Source organism: Triplophysa rosa, linkage group LG16, assembly GCF_024868665.1.
Source record: "Triplophysa rosa linkage group LG16, Trosa_1v2, whole genome shotgun sequence".
In the NCBI taxonomy this organism is placed as follows: Eukaryota; Metazoa; Chordata; class Actinopteri; order Cypriniformes; family Nemacheilidae; genus Triplophysa; species Triplophysa rosa.
In genome coordinates, this window is record NC_079905.1 from 5,735,128 (window position 1) to 5,749,761 (window position 14,634).

At 38.2% G+C, this 14,634-nt stretch overlaps 1 protein-coding gene across 1 annotated transcript in view; it reads right to left on the reverse strand.

Annotated features, from left to right (window-relative positions):
• The window catches only part of LOC130567192 (fibrocystin-L-like), a 33,706-nt gene that overhangs the window by 15,986 nt on the left and 3,086 nt on the right, over nt 1–14,634 (reverse strand). Inside the window, 29 exon segments of the mRNA XM_057355141.1 lie at nt 263–412; nt 588–836; nt 967–1,942; nt 2,074–2,285; nt 2,503–2,673; nt 3,068–3,256; nt 3,976–4,080; nt 4,210–4,352; nt 4,448–4,640; nt 5,424–5,556; nt 5,691–5,812; nt 5,928–6,092; nt 6,257–6,364; nt 6,457–6,562; nt 7,214–7,336; nt 8,084–8,238; nt 8,321–8,456; nt 9,440–9,606; nt 9,694–9,857; nt 9,981–10,105; nt 10,236–10,382; nt 10,462–10,569; nt 10,656–10,810; nt 12,362–12,505; nt 12,637–12,772; nt 12,924–13,083; nt 13,233–13,324; nt 13,483–13,748; nt 14,311–14,400. Of these exon segments, the coding sequence (XP_057211124.1) occupies nt 263–412; nt 588–836; nt 967–1,942; nt 2,074–2,285; nt 2,503–2,673; nt 3,068–3,256; nt 3,976–4,080; nt 4,210–4,352; nt 4,448–4,640; nt 5,424–5,556; nt 5,691–5,812; nt 5,928–6,092; nt 6,257–6,364; nt 6,457–6,562; nt 7,214–7,336; nt 8,084–8,238; nt 8,321–8,456; nt 9,440–9,606; nt 9,694–9,857; nt 9,981–10,105; nt 10,236–10,382; nt 10,462–10,569; nt 10,656–10,810; nt 12,362–12,505; nt 12,637–12,772; nt 12,924–13,083; nt 13,233–13,324; nt 13,483–13,748; nt 14,311–14,400 (5,190 nt within the window).

Genomic DNA, 14,634 nt, shown 5'->3' on the forward strand with positions numbered 1-14,634 from the left:
AAAGACAGACACATGTGCTGTAGCAGACAGACAGAGCTTTCTTTTCGTCTTAAATTACCCGTGACCTGCGTCTCAGCTGTCGCAAAGGTCTTTTCCTCGTTTTTGATTGACTTGTTTTAGCATTCCTGGCATCCCATTTTTAGGCATTTTTTCTAAAGAGACTATTGTTTTCGATCTCATGGTACAATAGTAGAATATTGTTTTTTACGCAAACCATGCATTTTTAAGACACACACGATGCTTTTGAGAAAGTAGTGCATACCATTGTTGTACGGGACCTCACAGTACAGTTGGTTAGATGTGGAGTTCTGCAGGTCCACGTTACATTCTCTGTCACAGATGAGAACTCTGGTGGTGTTTGGGTCGAATCCAGAGCCTTGAATGGCAACAACAGCTCCTCCAGCATAGCTTCCTAAAACAACACAGAACAAATGTATTCTGTAGTGTTTTATTACTATATTTGGGCAGTGAGTCTTGAAAACCAAATTTGATATAGAATTTTGATTTGCCATTGGATTTATGATTGTGATGTGATTTATTCTGAGTTCAGAAAGTGTTTTTATTTTATTTTTTAGGTATTTGATTACCTTCATTTGGTGTGACCCGTGTCAGCAGCAGCTCATAGCTGAAGACAGACTGAGATAAGGCATGACCTTTGACCTGATGATATAACCTAACCGGAAACGTTCCTCCTGCGTGTTCACCAACAGTGCACATCAGCTGTATATCTGTGATGGATGTCACATTACAACCCACAGCATCAATGTTCACTGAGACGAGCGCTGCGTCTGTGCCAAAGCCTGAACCAGAGATGCTGATCTGTGTTCCAACAGGACCTGTGAGGAAAAGATGTCAGCAGCATTATGATGACTGAATTCTCATTCAATGGGAATTTGTAACCTTTTTTAACTGTTAGTGAACATTGTAAGACTGATTGTATACAGAAGCAAGAAACCTGACTCTTACCTGTTCCAGGGCTCACTGAGGTGATATTTGGAGTTTGTGTGATGGTGTAATTGAAATGTAGTTGTGGGTACTCAACACCATACACCCAAATATCCACCCGCACTTCTCCCTCTGCATGAGGAGGTGTTAAACATTTCACTCTGTCTGGGGTCACTTCTAATATCTGGCAACGGATGCCATCAAGCATCACAGTGGTATTATCTTCCACAAAGCCATTTCCTTCGATCAAGAGTGGAGTTCCTCCAGCAATGCTTCCTGATGTTGGTTGGATGGTGGCCTGTGGTGTGCTGGTCAGGGTCAAGAGTCCTGTGGCGAGACCTTTACTCATCACCTCCACTCGTAGGGCATGTCCCCCAGCAGGCAGAGCACCGACCAAAAGTGTGATGTTGTCATCTGTAACCCCTGTGACTTCCAGTATTATGTCATCAGCAGATACCCTTAGATCGGCTTTATTGTTCCCAAAGCCACTGCCAGTGACCACAACAGTAGTAGAGTTTCCAGTAACAGAGTCAGGTGACACGCTGGAGACAACTGGTGTAACAGACTGAGAATATTCAAACATGCACTCAGAACTGCAAGAGGAAGAGATGGTGTTTACATAAACCACAACGTTTCCCCTGCGGGCCGAAGACGGTGAGGTGTCTCACACTATTTGTGAGTAGTTCATGGAAACTACATTACATTGAACATTTGCTACCATCACAGATGCGTTCACAAAACCAGAGCCAGAGATGAAGAGACGTGTGTAGCCGGTCGTGCTGCCCACAGAGGGAGAGACAGAATCAACCACAGGTAGAACCACAAATCTGCGGTCGTTCTCGTTCGGCATTGTCATGATGGCTGTACCCACGTTGTTGACCCGGACGTTTATGGGTAAGGGTGTGCCCACTGGAGCGCCGCTGTCAGGACTGAGTTTACAGTTAATCTGAGTTGAAGTGCAGCTGATGATATGACATGGATGACCTCCAACATCGACCTTTAGTTGCCAGACAATAATCCGAAAAACATTATTGTCTACATATATTGTCATATATATTGAATTTTGAATCTTTGATATTCCCTAAACTGAGGTCAGTTTTGATGTCTTTATTGATCTCTTCACCTCACCTCATTTGCACAGGAGATACTGCTAAAGCGAGATCCCTGGATGGTGATGATGTCATGGGTGGTGCCGTGGTGAGGAGTAATGTTATTTACAGTAGGAGTGGCACAGGAGATAAATGTGAAGTACCGACCTGTAGAGGGGTCATAAGAAACCCCCATTTGACAGTCGGGAGTGGCCACACACTGTGACCCAGGTGACCTCGCTTGCCTTGAAACTGTGGAGGACATAGAAATGGGTTATACTGTACCCACCTATTCCCCACCAAACTAGTGAGAGTCTAAAGCAGATGTACGTAATGTTTTCTGTGTTCAAATACATTCTGTATCCCATCTTAAAATGCAGTTTTCATTTTAATAATCAGTTGTTATCCTTGCAATGCAATTTGTTGATGCTAGTGGTGTAAAAATTACACAAAGATAACTCTGTTGTACCTAAATTCACAGAGGCCTGTATTCCAGCTACAGACACCTGAAGCCCAACAGGTCTCTCCTCCAAAGGTCTGACGGTCACTACGCCCTGCATCGTCTTCTGGTTACTGGAGTCAATGAAGCCGCTACTATAGTAATAAACTCCAGGAGATGTGAAACGATAGCTGAAAAACCCTAAAGCCAGAACAGGTACAAAGAGCAAGAGCGTCAGATTTTCCCTCAACTAACATTGTGTCACCAACTCTTATTGTCCTTTTCATTTTCTTTACCGGAATGTAGCCTTATTATACCACAAAGGCATATTGTCAATGCATTGTTTTCGGCAGTGACTGGCAACCAAAGGCAAACCAAACATAATTTGCACTTTGTGGTGTTGTGTAGCTTGTAAAAGGTACATTAGAAATACAAAATGTGCCAAATGACTTGTCCAGTATGCAAATCTATGGCATATATAAACTATTAATATTAAATATTATTTTTATGGAAAATATTTCATGGTCCTAGTGGAAAAATTTTGAGTACCACTAAATGCTGAACTGTATGCAACTGATGTTGTGGGTTGTTGTACCTCTGGCAGTTTTGGTGTCTCCACTTTTGAATGCAATGCCATCATAATCAATACTGCTGGGACTGGACACACTGAAGACCCTGTAGCCCAGATCAGAGACAAAAGCCAGTGCCTCCCAGCTCCAAACCACTGTGTCCCCAACTGAGACTATAAGTGCAGACGGGCTCCAGGTGTAACCCTGACCGTACACTGAACACACATAGTAGGTATACATGCATTCAGTCATGCAAACAGGCACATGTAGTCACAAAATTGCAATTCAGGAATAGAGTATAAAACACATTCATTTACTTACATTAAGATAATCAGACTGAAAGTTCACCCAAAAATAAAACTTGTGTCATCATTTACTCACTCTCTTGTCATTTCAAACCTCTCAAAAGAAGATATTTTGAAGAAAGTTGGCAACCGAACAGCACTGGCCCTCATTCACTTCTATTGTATTGACACAAAACCAATGCAAGTGAATGGGGGCCAGTTAACAACATTCTTCAAAATATCTTCTTTTGTGTTCTGCGGAAGAAAGAAAGTCATACAGACTTGATAGGACAAGCGGGTGAGAAAATGATGAAAGAATTTTCATTTCACTTTAATTGCAGATATTACCTGTTTGATTTATTTTCTTAATTTTATTCTCTTGTTTTACAAACAAACCTTGCCAACCAAGAATGTGAGAAAAGGCAGAAAGGTAAACAGAATAATGATTTTAAAGAGATATACAAAAAACAATATTAACTTTTGTAAACCCAAGACCTTCAAAAAGCATCAGGTGCTGTGGAATATTCTGCTACTTTACTGTCGCTAACGTTTGTCATTGATGCTTTTTGACAGTCATTGTGACAATGCCTCTGAAGTATTCAGCTGATGTGCGTGACCGTGAAAAAGATCAAATCAAAAAGATATATTACCCGTGTGGAAACCTTGATTTGTCACGGTGTATGTTTTTTCGGTTGGCTGGGTTACACATGTCAGTTGTCTGTCTGAAGCTTCTGTTACCCTGCATTGTGTGTCTCCTGTAGAAAAACAGTTTTGCTGAGTCACAACCATGACAATACAACAGTTGCTCAGTGTTTATCAAATACCTTGACCTTTCACAGAACTAGAATGTTCTTTTTTCGTAACATTTCGTGCTCTTGTCTTACCCAGAGTCACATTGTTGTCTGATGGGACCGAGCTGAACCCAGAGCCTCTGATGGTGATGGTGGTTCCTCCATACAAAGAGCCCATCGGTGGAGAGAAGCCTGTCACCTTCAGAACAACCTCTATAGTGGTATTAACACCAGCACTACATGAAGAAAACAACAAAATCATTTCATCATTCTCTTGTGAACTGTATGCTTTTAACATAAAAATATGACATTGCAGTGAGTGATCTGAGACCTGGTTATGGCATATCCCTGGTTCCCGACTCTCACGTGGATGTCGTATACAGCTGGAGTGAGTTTGGGCAACATGCAGGTAATGTTTTCATTGGTCCACTGTAACAATTCACACTCAGTCTCACCAACCAGAACAGAGCTGCCATTGACCCGCTCTTCAAAATTTGAGCCCAGAATGGTGAGATTCCTGAACCCTTTACCACAATAAATCAGGGGGTAAAATGAGTCACTACATTTTGAAAATAGACATACACACATACAGATTTGTTTGAACAGTGTTCCTGGTCCTGAAGCCAAACCAGCTGAGGACTGCATTACTGTAGCCAAACCGGCTTTTCTGATGCGTGACTTTAGCCAAAGTGACACTGAGCACAAAAGAGTGTAAAAATCTATAGAACCCTTTCCTGCGGTCACATGGGGGAAGGTATAACTGAGGTAGTAATTAAGATCAAAACAATATGATACAAAGAGACACTTGACATTTGAATGTGATTTTACCAGTTTGTAGTATCCCATGTCTGTGGTCTTTATTTTCAAGTCTCCCCTAGAACAGACGCTGTCTGTGTCCAATTGAATTTGTAAGGCAGGGGAATACACTAACTGTACGTAGGGCCCATATTTAAGGTTAATTATATTGACAGTGTCTATTTGATGTTGTGTATATTTTCCAGCTTACTGTTGCTATCAACACTACAGAGTCTAGTTAACGTTGACAGCAGACATGACAAATAAGTTAAGAAAAAAAGGCATTTAATGAAGTCTCAATACCACTGTATGATTCTCATGTTTTACATTTACATTTTTACGTTTATTCATTTAGTAAATGCTTTAATCCAAAGTGACTTCCTATGCATACAAATGCATTATACAGGAAGATTAGAAAAACTTGTTTTTCTTCTGTCGAAAAGCCTTACCTTGAAAAGTTAGCATGTTTAAAGGAGAGACAAACAATTTATTGAAGATTGATGCAATCTTACCGAATACTGTTGTAGTGTGGGGGCTGACAGCAGTGATGGTGGCCATCAGAGTGTTGTTGTATGTGAAGGATTCATCTGATGTTGCTGACATCTCTCCCGTGGTCACTGTTACAGTCTGTTGACCTGCTGACCCCTGATTGACATGTCACACAAAAGATTTATATATGGACTGAAACATGGTTGCATTTTATTTCAATAGTCCACCCACATGTTAATTGCCAAAAGTAATACTGTAGGTGCTGACTTTTTATAATAAGCCTTACTTACAGCAGGAACTCTGCATCTCAGCTGGGTAAATTCTGCTTCAATAACATTACACGGCTTGGTGCCAATGGTGACAGCTGTATTAATACTGAATCCACAACCAAACACAGTCAGAATCGCCCCTCCTGTGAAGCCAAAATGATTATTTATAAAGCCTAATGTGTTAACAACTGCTTTGCTGAGACTTGTTTAATCCAAGTTGAGCTGATGCAAGTGATCTTTTATAGTGTTGTCATGTACCTGCTGTACTTCCTGTGGTGGGGTATATGGAGGTCACTCCTAACAGGTGTGTGAAGTTAAAACTGGTGCCGTTCTGGTATCGGGCATTGCCCAGGCCAGAGAAACTCAGAGACACTGGTTGGATGCCAGCACTCGCTGGACCAACTCTGCAGGTTATATAGGTGTCTGGAACACATAACAAATTACTTTATCAGATTTCTTCTTTAATAGTGCTTTTTTTAGTCTCTACGTATTGACATCTATCATAAGCGAACAGACATGGGCTAAAAGTTACAGAACTCTCATTTTGATTTGATTTATGAGGATGATATTATTGGGGTTTGACTCACTGGTGACCTCTTGGACAGAGCATTCCACATCACCAGTCTTTACTGTGACATTGCCACCATCAAATCCAGATCCGGTTATGTTGAGAACAGTTGCCAAACCACTGGAACCTGAAATACAAGCCATACCACCAACCAAAACTCAAAAAAATAATCCAGAGAACAGAATTGTATTGTACATGGATGTTTATTGTTTACTACACCTTCTGTGGGAGAAACTCCAGTCAGTGTTGGGGTCTTAGACTCACTCCATGTGAAACTACAATCACCTGAACACCATGATGGGATGCCGTTGATGAAGACCTCCACCTTGTGGATAAATTTAGGGATTCATTTAAATGTAATGTTTTCGGACACCTAAAGTACATGATTTCAGCTGATGTACTGATGCATTAATTCAGGACCCAGATCTTTAATTTTCACATATATATAATAATATATAATATAATAATAACATAATATCATATAATATACAAAACATGTATAAATATGATAAAATAGATACATCTAAAAATATTAAATATAAAAAATTCATAATAAAGGTATAAAGCTATGATATGACTATGACTGTCTGTGTACTACTTTTCAAAAATTGAATTTAGACAACACGGGATGAGAATATTTATTTTTGGATGTTCTCTTCCTTTATCAGTGACAGTCACGTTCGACATGATGACTTAATGCGCACCTGTCTGTAACACAAATAAACCTTTCATGCTTTGCTTGACCCATAATCCCCCAGACATGCAAAATCCCCACAACACTTGAGTTTTCAGACAGAGTTAAACAACAATCAGCTGGCACACTATGTAACTCCATTGAACTGTGCACGCTGCAGGGCATCGAGTGACATGAGGAATAGACTTTAAAGACTTTGACAAGAGGCCACACCTTCAGAGGATCAATGTATGTGGAACAAACAAGTATTGTGGTAAAATCTGTAGTGTGTGAGAAAAGCACCTGTGGTTTATCTGATGGGATGCGCAAAAAGTCTCCCATAATTCTCTGTTTGAAGAGACCTCCTTGCTCGATCTTATATGACGTCACTGAAGGGTTCAAGCCGACCACGGCAGAGGAATTAATCTGGTTAACATATTATAGATTAAACAGAACTGTCAACAATATTGTAAAACAACTTCCTTATTTATTGATACAACAAACACTTGTAATGGGCACTGTAGCGAAAGTGAACTCAACAATGAAAATAACCTATATGCCATGTAAAGCCCGTTCTTTCACAATGCACCCAGAACACAAAAGGTCATTTTTTAAAGAATCTTTATACACTTTTCTTTTAACCACATTTTATAAAACGACTGCTTTATGGAGTATGATGTTCATGATCATTATGAAAAAAAAATGTTTCATATAAATATAAACAAAACAGCAGGTAATGAGAAAGTAAACAATGACAGAATTTTCATTTGTGGGTTATATCAGTTGTATTTCTTCTAACATCAATTGTTATTTTTTCATATTTCATCCAAAAATCGTCCAAAAACTCTCATATAGTAAGATTGTAATATTATATAAATACTGTATTATAATGTGGAAGGCATAACTCAGATAATGTTGTTTTGATTAGAATTCCAGAAAAGACACAGATGTGAGAATACTTAAGTTATCATTGACTTTCATCTCAGGAGAGAAATCTTATAAGCAGGAATCTTAAGCAAGAATCTCAGTTTGATCATCATGTATTGTCACTGCTGTCTAGCAGAAACAATTGAGATGTTTAAAAGATTTCATCTGTGCTGTTTTTAGCAGTTGATTTAATGTTGACAGATGGTTGTCATTCCGCTTTGATGTTATCAGTTTTTTGTTTCTTACCTTGATCAGTGGCTGGTTTCCAGGGATGGTGAGCCAGCGAATGTTCCATCTGTAACTTCTACAATCTCCAGATCTCTGCACATCCAGTTGGCCGAGCTCTGGAATCCCCTGTAGTGCGTACTGCAGGTCCCCAGCACTGATGTCTACTGGCAGACCTGAGGTACACAAATATCTGGCATCAAGAAATTTAGCGAGCCAACTTAGTTTAAGTCATAAACCCATAGGGCTAGTGTTTACCCTCAACACGTCGACCGAGGATCTCCACATCGAAGGTTCCAGTAAGTGGCGGGGTGGCTTTCTGAGGGCGGGTAATGGTGACTGTGGCATTGTCCTGGCTTTGAATCAGTAGGTCCTCTGTGCTGTTTTCTAGCTTCTAAAGCACAACAATTGAAGATTGTGAATGTTGTATTTGACACACAAATTAAGTCCTAAACCTGGCCATGGTTTGCCGCTTAAACTATAGAAGTGTTCAAGCCCATTAACCAATGCTTTGTTTGTACCCATCATTACCTAACTTTAAAATCTTTTTTTTTCTGATAGATCGGATTGGCTGTCAGGAATGTTGTTCGAGAAGCAACAAATATGTTGACCCATGCACAAACTGCTGATAACATTTCAGAGAAATAATCATAACTTAAGACACATCTTTCGACAAGCAGAGTATTTGTGACTTATGAAACTTAACAGTTATGAGGAAGTTACTTCAAATTAGGATGTCATTTCAGTCGAGATTTGTATGCAGAACAACAAAACAAAACAAGAAAAGATATCTTTGAAAAGCAAAAGGAGACATTTTAAAGAATATACTGAACTGACCTTTAGGTCATTCTTTACAGAAAATCTTGACATTTAGAACAATATTCATTTGAAGAGTTCATTCATTCATTAAAAACTTGAATTTTTCAAAAATCATGTTTTTTATAATGTTATCGTGTTTTTATTGTGTTTTATTGTGTTAGTTAGCTGTATTTTTTTAGTTATTATGGCTTAAATCAAAACACACCAACTGCAGTTTGATTGATATTAATTGGAATTCACAATAAAAAAACATGATTTTTGAACAATTTTCGTTTGTTATCTCATTTTGGAACCAAACTCTTCAATTTGTTCAAAATCTGTATAAATGTCTTTGTTTTGTTAAACACAAAAGGAGATATTTTGAAGAAACGGTTCTGGGGCACTTTTGACCATTGTAATTGTTCTACTATGGTAGTTAATGGTGGCCAAGAACTGTTTGGTTACAGGCATTCTTTCAAATATCTTTCTCTGTGTTAATCAGGAGAATTTGGAACAACTCGAGGATGAGTAAATGATGACAGAATTTTTATTTTTGGTGTAACTATTCCTTTAACTCACCTGAAGAAAGCCGATTTCAAGCAACGGGATGCCAAAGCCACAATTGTACGGTGATGCTGTGATCTCATAGCTGACTTGTGAAGCGGTTGCTTGTTTGCGCACAGAAAAGCTTGAAAAGAAACGACCTGAGCTGGCGAGAGCAGGTGGCCGTCTACCCAGCATTATAACTGAGGAAAAACGTATAAACCAGAATTATAGTTCGACATAAGGTATCGGTTAGCGATCTAAATAAAACTAAAAGCATTTCTAAGTACCGTTAGGGTCCAAAGCAGTTATTGCCCGTCCAATGTGAACAGTATCTATGTAGTAATAAGAGTTAGCGCTCTGTTCAAACAAACTCAGCTGAAGGAGTCTGAAGTTGGAGCCTACGAATCTTTGCTGAAGGAAATCCAGGAGATCCACACACTTGTAGTTCCACCTGAAAATGACGGGAAAGGGATGTCTACAATAAAATGACTTTTACTTTGATTTTTTTAAAGTATTTTTTTTATAGCAGATAGCATACCCATTACACTAAATGATGTAAGACACATAAACATACTTATCTGTTGAGTCAAACTGCACAGAGATTCGTGTAGTAGCCTCTTGGTAAACACCTGCACTTGTCTGGTAACTGACGATCACTTCAAGTTGATTCATCAGAAGGCCTTTGTAGGCCAAGCAGAACTATAGTAACAATACAATGTGCACACATTTCATTGGAAAAAAAACAAATGCATTTATATCTTAGAAAACTTTATTTCTGTGCCGAGGGAAATTGATTCATTGAGAATTTGAAATGTGTGGGGATGCTTACTGTGTTGTATGTCTGTAGTGGTATTTGATTGTAGTATGTTCCGGATGCTGTGTAGTCATTGTGTTGAAAGATAACCCCTGGGTTCCTCAGAGACCAACGGCCACAGAAAGCTTCAGAATCAGAGACCCGGACCCCCCTGCCTGAAAACTGTGCAGGATATCTTTTTAATGCATGTCAGATTCCTTACGTTAGTTTGGTGTTCATTATCAAAGCAAGATGTACTTACTGGTGTACCATCTTCATAATCTCTGAAAAAAATTACATTGGAGTTCTCAGTGGTTGGAATCTGTGATGGACATTTAGCGGAGACCGTCACATTTAATGCAGCCAGCACCTTTAGTCATAAAAGCAACATGTCAGAAGAGCATAAACATGTTAAACATGATTTTATCAGAGGTACATACAAACAATAATAAAAACCTCAGTCTCAGATGCATTATAAGTCAGAGGAGGTGATGGGACGCCGCCCCACAGCAGTGTGAAATTCTCCAGACTGGCCTTCCCTTTGACTTCTTCAGTAACTGTGATGTTTACATCTGACCCCATGGTCAAATATTGAAGATCCTCAAAGTCACCTAAGATAAATAAAATTCTATTTGTTTTTTTCTAAATACTTGTGTTAATTATAATAAATAAAAATAAAATACTGCTGGAATAAATTAATTTTGTTTTTCACCGTGATACAGATCCTATCAGAGAAATCATTCAGAAGAATGATCAGAATTATGATATTCAATAGATCTCTAATGGCTGGAATATACGGAGCCCCTTTAGGGACATGGGGTGGAAAAAATATGAGAGGGAAGAGAAAATATTTTTTAAAGGTTTTGCGTTATCTCGCAAAACTTTTGCGTTCTCTCGCAAACATATTTGCGTTATCTCGCAAAACATATATTATATACAGTATATTGTATATTGTGTTTTTGCTGTTTTGTACATTGCCTATTTCTATATTATTGTATATTATTATTTTTTTTTATCATCTGTGTTCTGTCCTGTTGCTGTCTTTCTGTTGCACTGTGGAGCTTCTGTCACTATAACAAATTCCTCGTATGTGGAAACATACTTGGCCAATAAAGCTCATTCTATTCTCATTCTATACATTCAAGCGTCCTGTTGTCCCACTCCGTACATTAACAATGGAGCGGTTCAGAGTACATTCCCGGACCAATAACTCGTGAGCTAAACGTTGTTATAACACAAATAACACATAATTCCTTAGACAATGATCTGCAACCTAGTCTTCCTCAAAACGAGAATATAAATTGATCTCTATATGAGCAGGCGACATGGACAAGTTCAAAGAAACCGTCTGCAAAGCGACTGCAAATCCGAAAAGCGTTACTACAAAAATAGTCATTAATAACTTAAATGTTACACACTGTGGTCTCACCGTATTCAGTTTACACATTAATGCTCTCCTGCTGAATTTAAACTGGTTTTAGTTATACTACAGTATGTAGCACTGAAGTTAATGACTATTTTTCGTAGCCTAATGATCTTCGGGTTTTGCACTTTACAGACGATCCCTTCGGTCTTGTCTCAGCCGGCTCCCGCCTGAGATCAATACAAGGCTCGATTTGTGGGAAATTAAGTTAAAATTAATTGTTTACGTTACATAGAATGAGGTGTCATTTTATGTTATAAGAACGTTTAGCTCACGAGTTATTGTTCTGGGAATCTGCGACTATAGACTAATGTTTATGTACGGAGCTAGTCTTAAATTCTGCCAGCGGGACATTAAACATGAAGTGTTCAAAATGTTTTGCGAGATAACGCAAATATGTTTGCGAGAGAATGCAAAAGTTTTGCGAGATAATGCAAAACCTTTAAAAATATATTTTCTCTTCCCTCTCATATTTTTTCCACCCCATGTCCCTAAAGGGGCTCCGTAGGAATACACTACAAGACCTTTAAAATCTAAACAGATTTTTTTTTAACTTGACATCATACACTTGCAGACTTTTTGAAAGTTTCAGATAGAAACACACTAACTGGTCAAATCAGCAGACTGGCAGACTTTCTGCAACAAGTCCAGGCTGAAAATCTGGGCAAAATCTGAGCAAAAGTCTTGTAGTGTATTTTAGCCTTAACTCTCTTTTTATTGTGATCAGTGGTGTGTTCACCTCTTTTTGAGTTAAATGTCACATTGTAAAGTGCTTCTGTGCTCAGTGCCTGCTTCGTGACTGTAACTGTGTCTGGTTTTATTGTCCACAAATTATTCAAAGAGTTCTGCAAGTCCAGCGCTGATGCACTGATGGGAATCGGCCCTACAAAATACAAGGTAAACAACACAATAAACAAAAAGACTAAGTAGAGGTTGATCAATTCACCTTTTATTATATTAGCAACATCTAATCATATTCAAAAAATTTTTTTCAAAAACCATGCAAAAATGCACCTGTTGTATGATTTCCATATGCCAGAATATAGTATGTGTTTTCACACATGCTCAGAAGAAAGCAGTCACTGCTGATTCTCAAAGTCTGCACCTCCTGGACGGCGCTTACTGGTGTCCATCCCTTGAAACTAACCACCTATAACAGCAGATAATTCAAGTAATACAATAGTTCCTATCTGAGTCGTCAGTGAGGAATTTTTAAACACCATTAACTTCCTTCTGGCATGTTGAAACAAATCTTTGTACTTTCCCTAAATAATTTTCTGTTGGCTCAGGTAATTATTTACCTGTTTCTCAGGTAAAACATTATAGCTGGTGCTTATCCTCTGTCTCTCATTAACAGCTTCTGTTGTCTGCTGGGCTGTGAACGGGCTGATCTCTTTGAAAAAACCTACGTCTATTGACGCGTCTACAGCGTACTCCTGAACTAAAACTTCAATGTAGTACCTGCAGCACGTGAAAGTGTCAGATTATTTTTTTATCCAGGATGAGGTTATGTGCATTGTGCAATATTATATTACAGAAAATGATAACACCTGATTTTTTCGCATTGGATTTTTTTACAGTGATCAGAATTCTTAAAAACGTTCACTTACGGTTTTCCCTTCTCTAAGCGCGTGACCTCTGACTTTTGGGAGGCATAGGAGAAGAAACTGTTTGTATAATAAGGCTGATTTGCAATTTTGACCTGTAAAAAAGTACATAAAATTGAATTCACTTGATTACAAACCTCTTACAAATACATCAAAGTTATGAAGACAAATGGCTTATAATGTACACAACGGTTTACGCGTATAATATATCAAATAATGAAATAAACTATTGATTTTGTTATCATTCACATACTTTATCCTGTGGAAGACCTGTCTTGCTGAAATACAGCGTACACCTATCATCTGCTTTTATTCGGAAATAGTAATTGTCTGTCTCCGTCGGAACAAAGAATCCACTCAGTCGAGCCACAAAGTAATCGATTGCAGTGGTCCACACATAGGACAGAGAATCCACCCACTGTACAGAATAACCCGGTCTGCTGGAATTATAGGTGAGAACATCCGCTAGATTGCTTGGATTACTGTTATTCCACATCTCCATTTTTAAACCTCTGCCACCTGTAAACACAACAGTTTAACCATCATTAATAATTCAGTACAAGCTGTAGTTTTTCATGGACAATTGTTTTTACATGCATGTTCCTTAATATGTAATATTTGCAAAAATATATACGCAGGTGCTTAATATTAAAAATGTGTGCATTGCTTTTTTTTTTTAATGCTAAAATGCCTTTAACAAATATGTTGTGGTTTTGGTGTTGTGAGATGAATGTCTCTGGCATATTCTCATGAGAACAGTGAGCTTTGTGACAGAAAAGATCTAATCAGAAGAAGAAGAATCAGAATTTATTGCCAAGTGTGCTTGCACACACAAGGAATTTTCTTTGGTGTTGGAAGCTGCTAGTACAGACATTCAACACAATGACAATATAATATAATAAGATTTACAGTCTAAAAGATTCTAAAATATGCATATATAAAATAAAAGACTATTGTACAGAAAATGGGGGATAAGAGACATTGTACAGGGTAGTATATAATGTGCCATTAGAAAGCTGACAAATTGATGTGATGAAAAGAGAATTGACAGAAAAGATCAGAGAATGTGATGTTTTCTCACCTGGAAACAATGTCATGTTGGTCCTTTCATAACCAGGAGTCAAACAAAGTACCTTCTCATCTGTTATGCTTTGAATCAGACACTCTTGACCTAATGAAAATAAAGCAAACAAAAAAGAAGAATTTATACCAAATATCTGTAATCATTTTCAGTAAATAAATTGGCTAGTATTTGTTGTTGGGTTTTAATGGATCTGTTGAAAATTATACTTATCAGCATAACAATTTAGATTATATTTTTTAATTGACCAATGAACAGGAATTTCTTGTTTTTTTATGACATCATGCACTTTAGCTGGCATGAAGTTAGTGCAAAACTTGATCC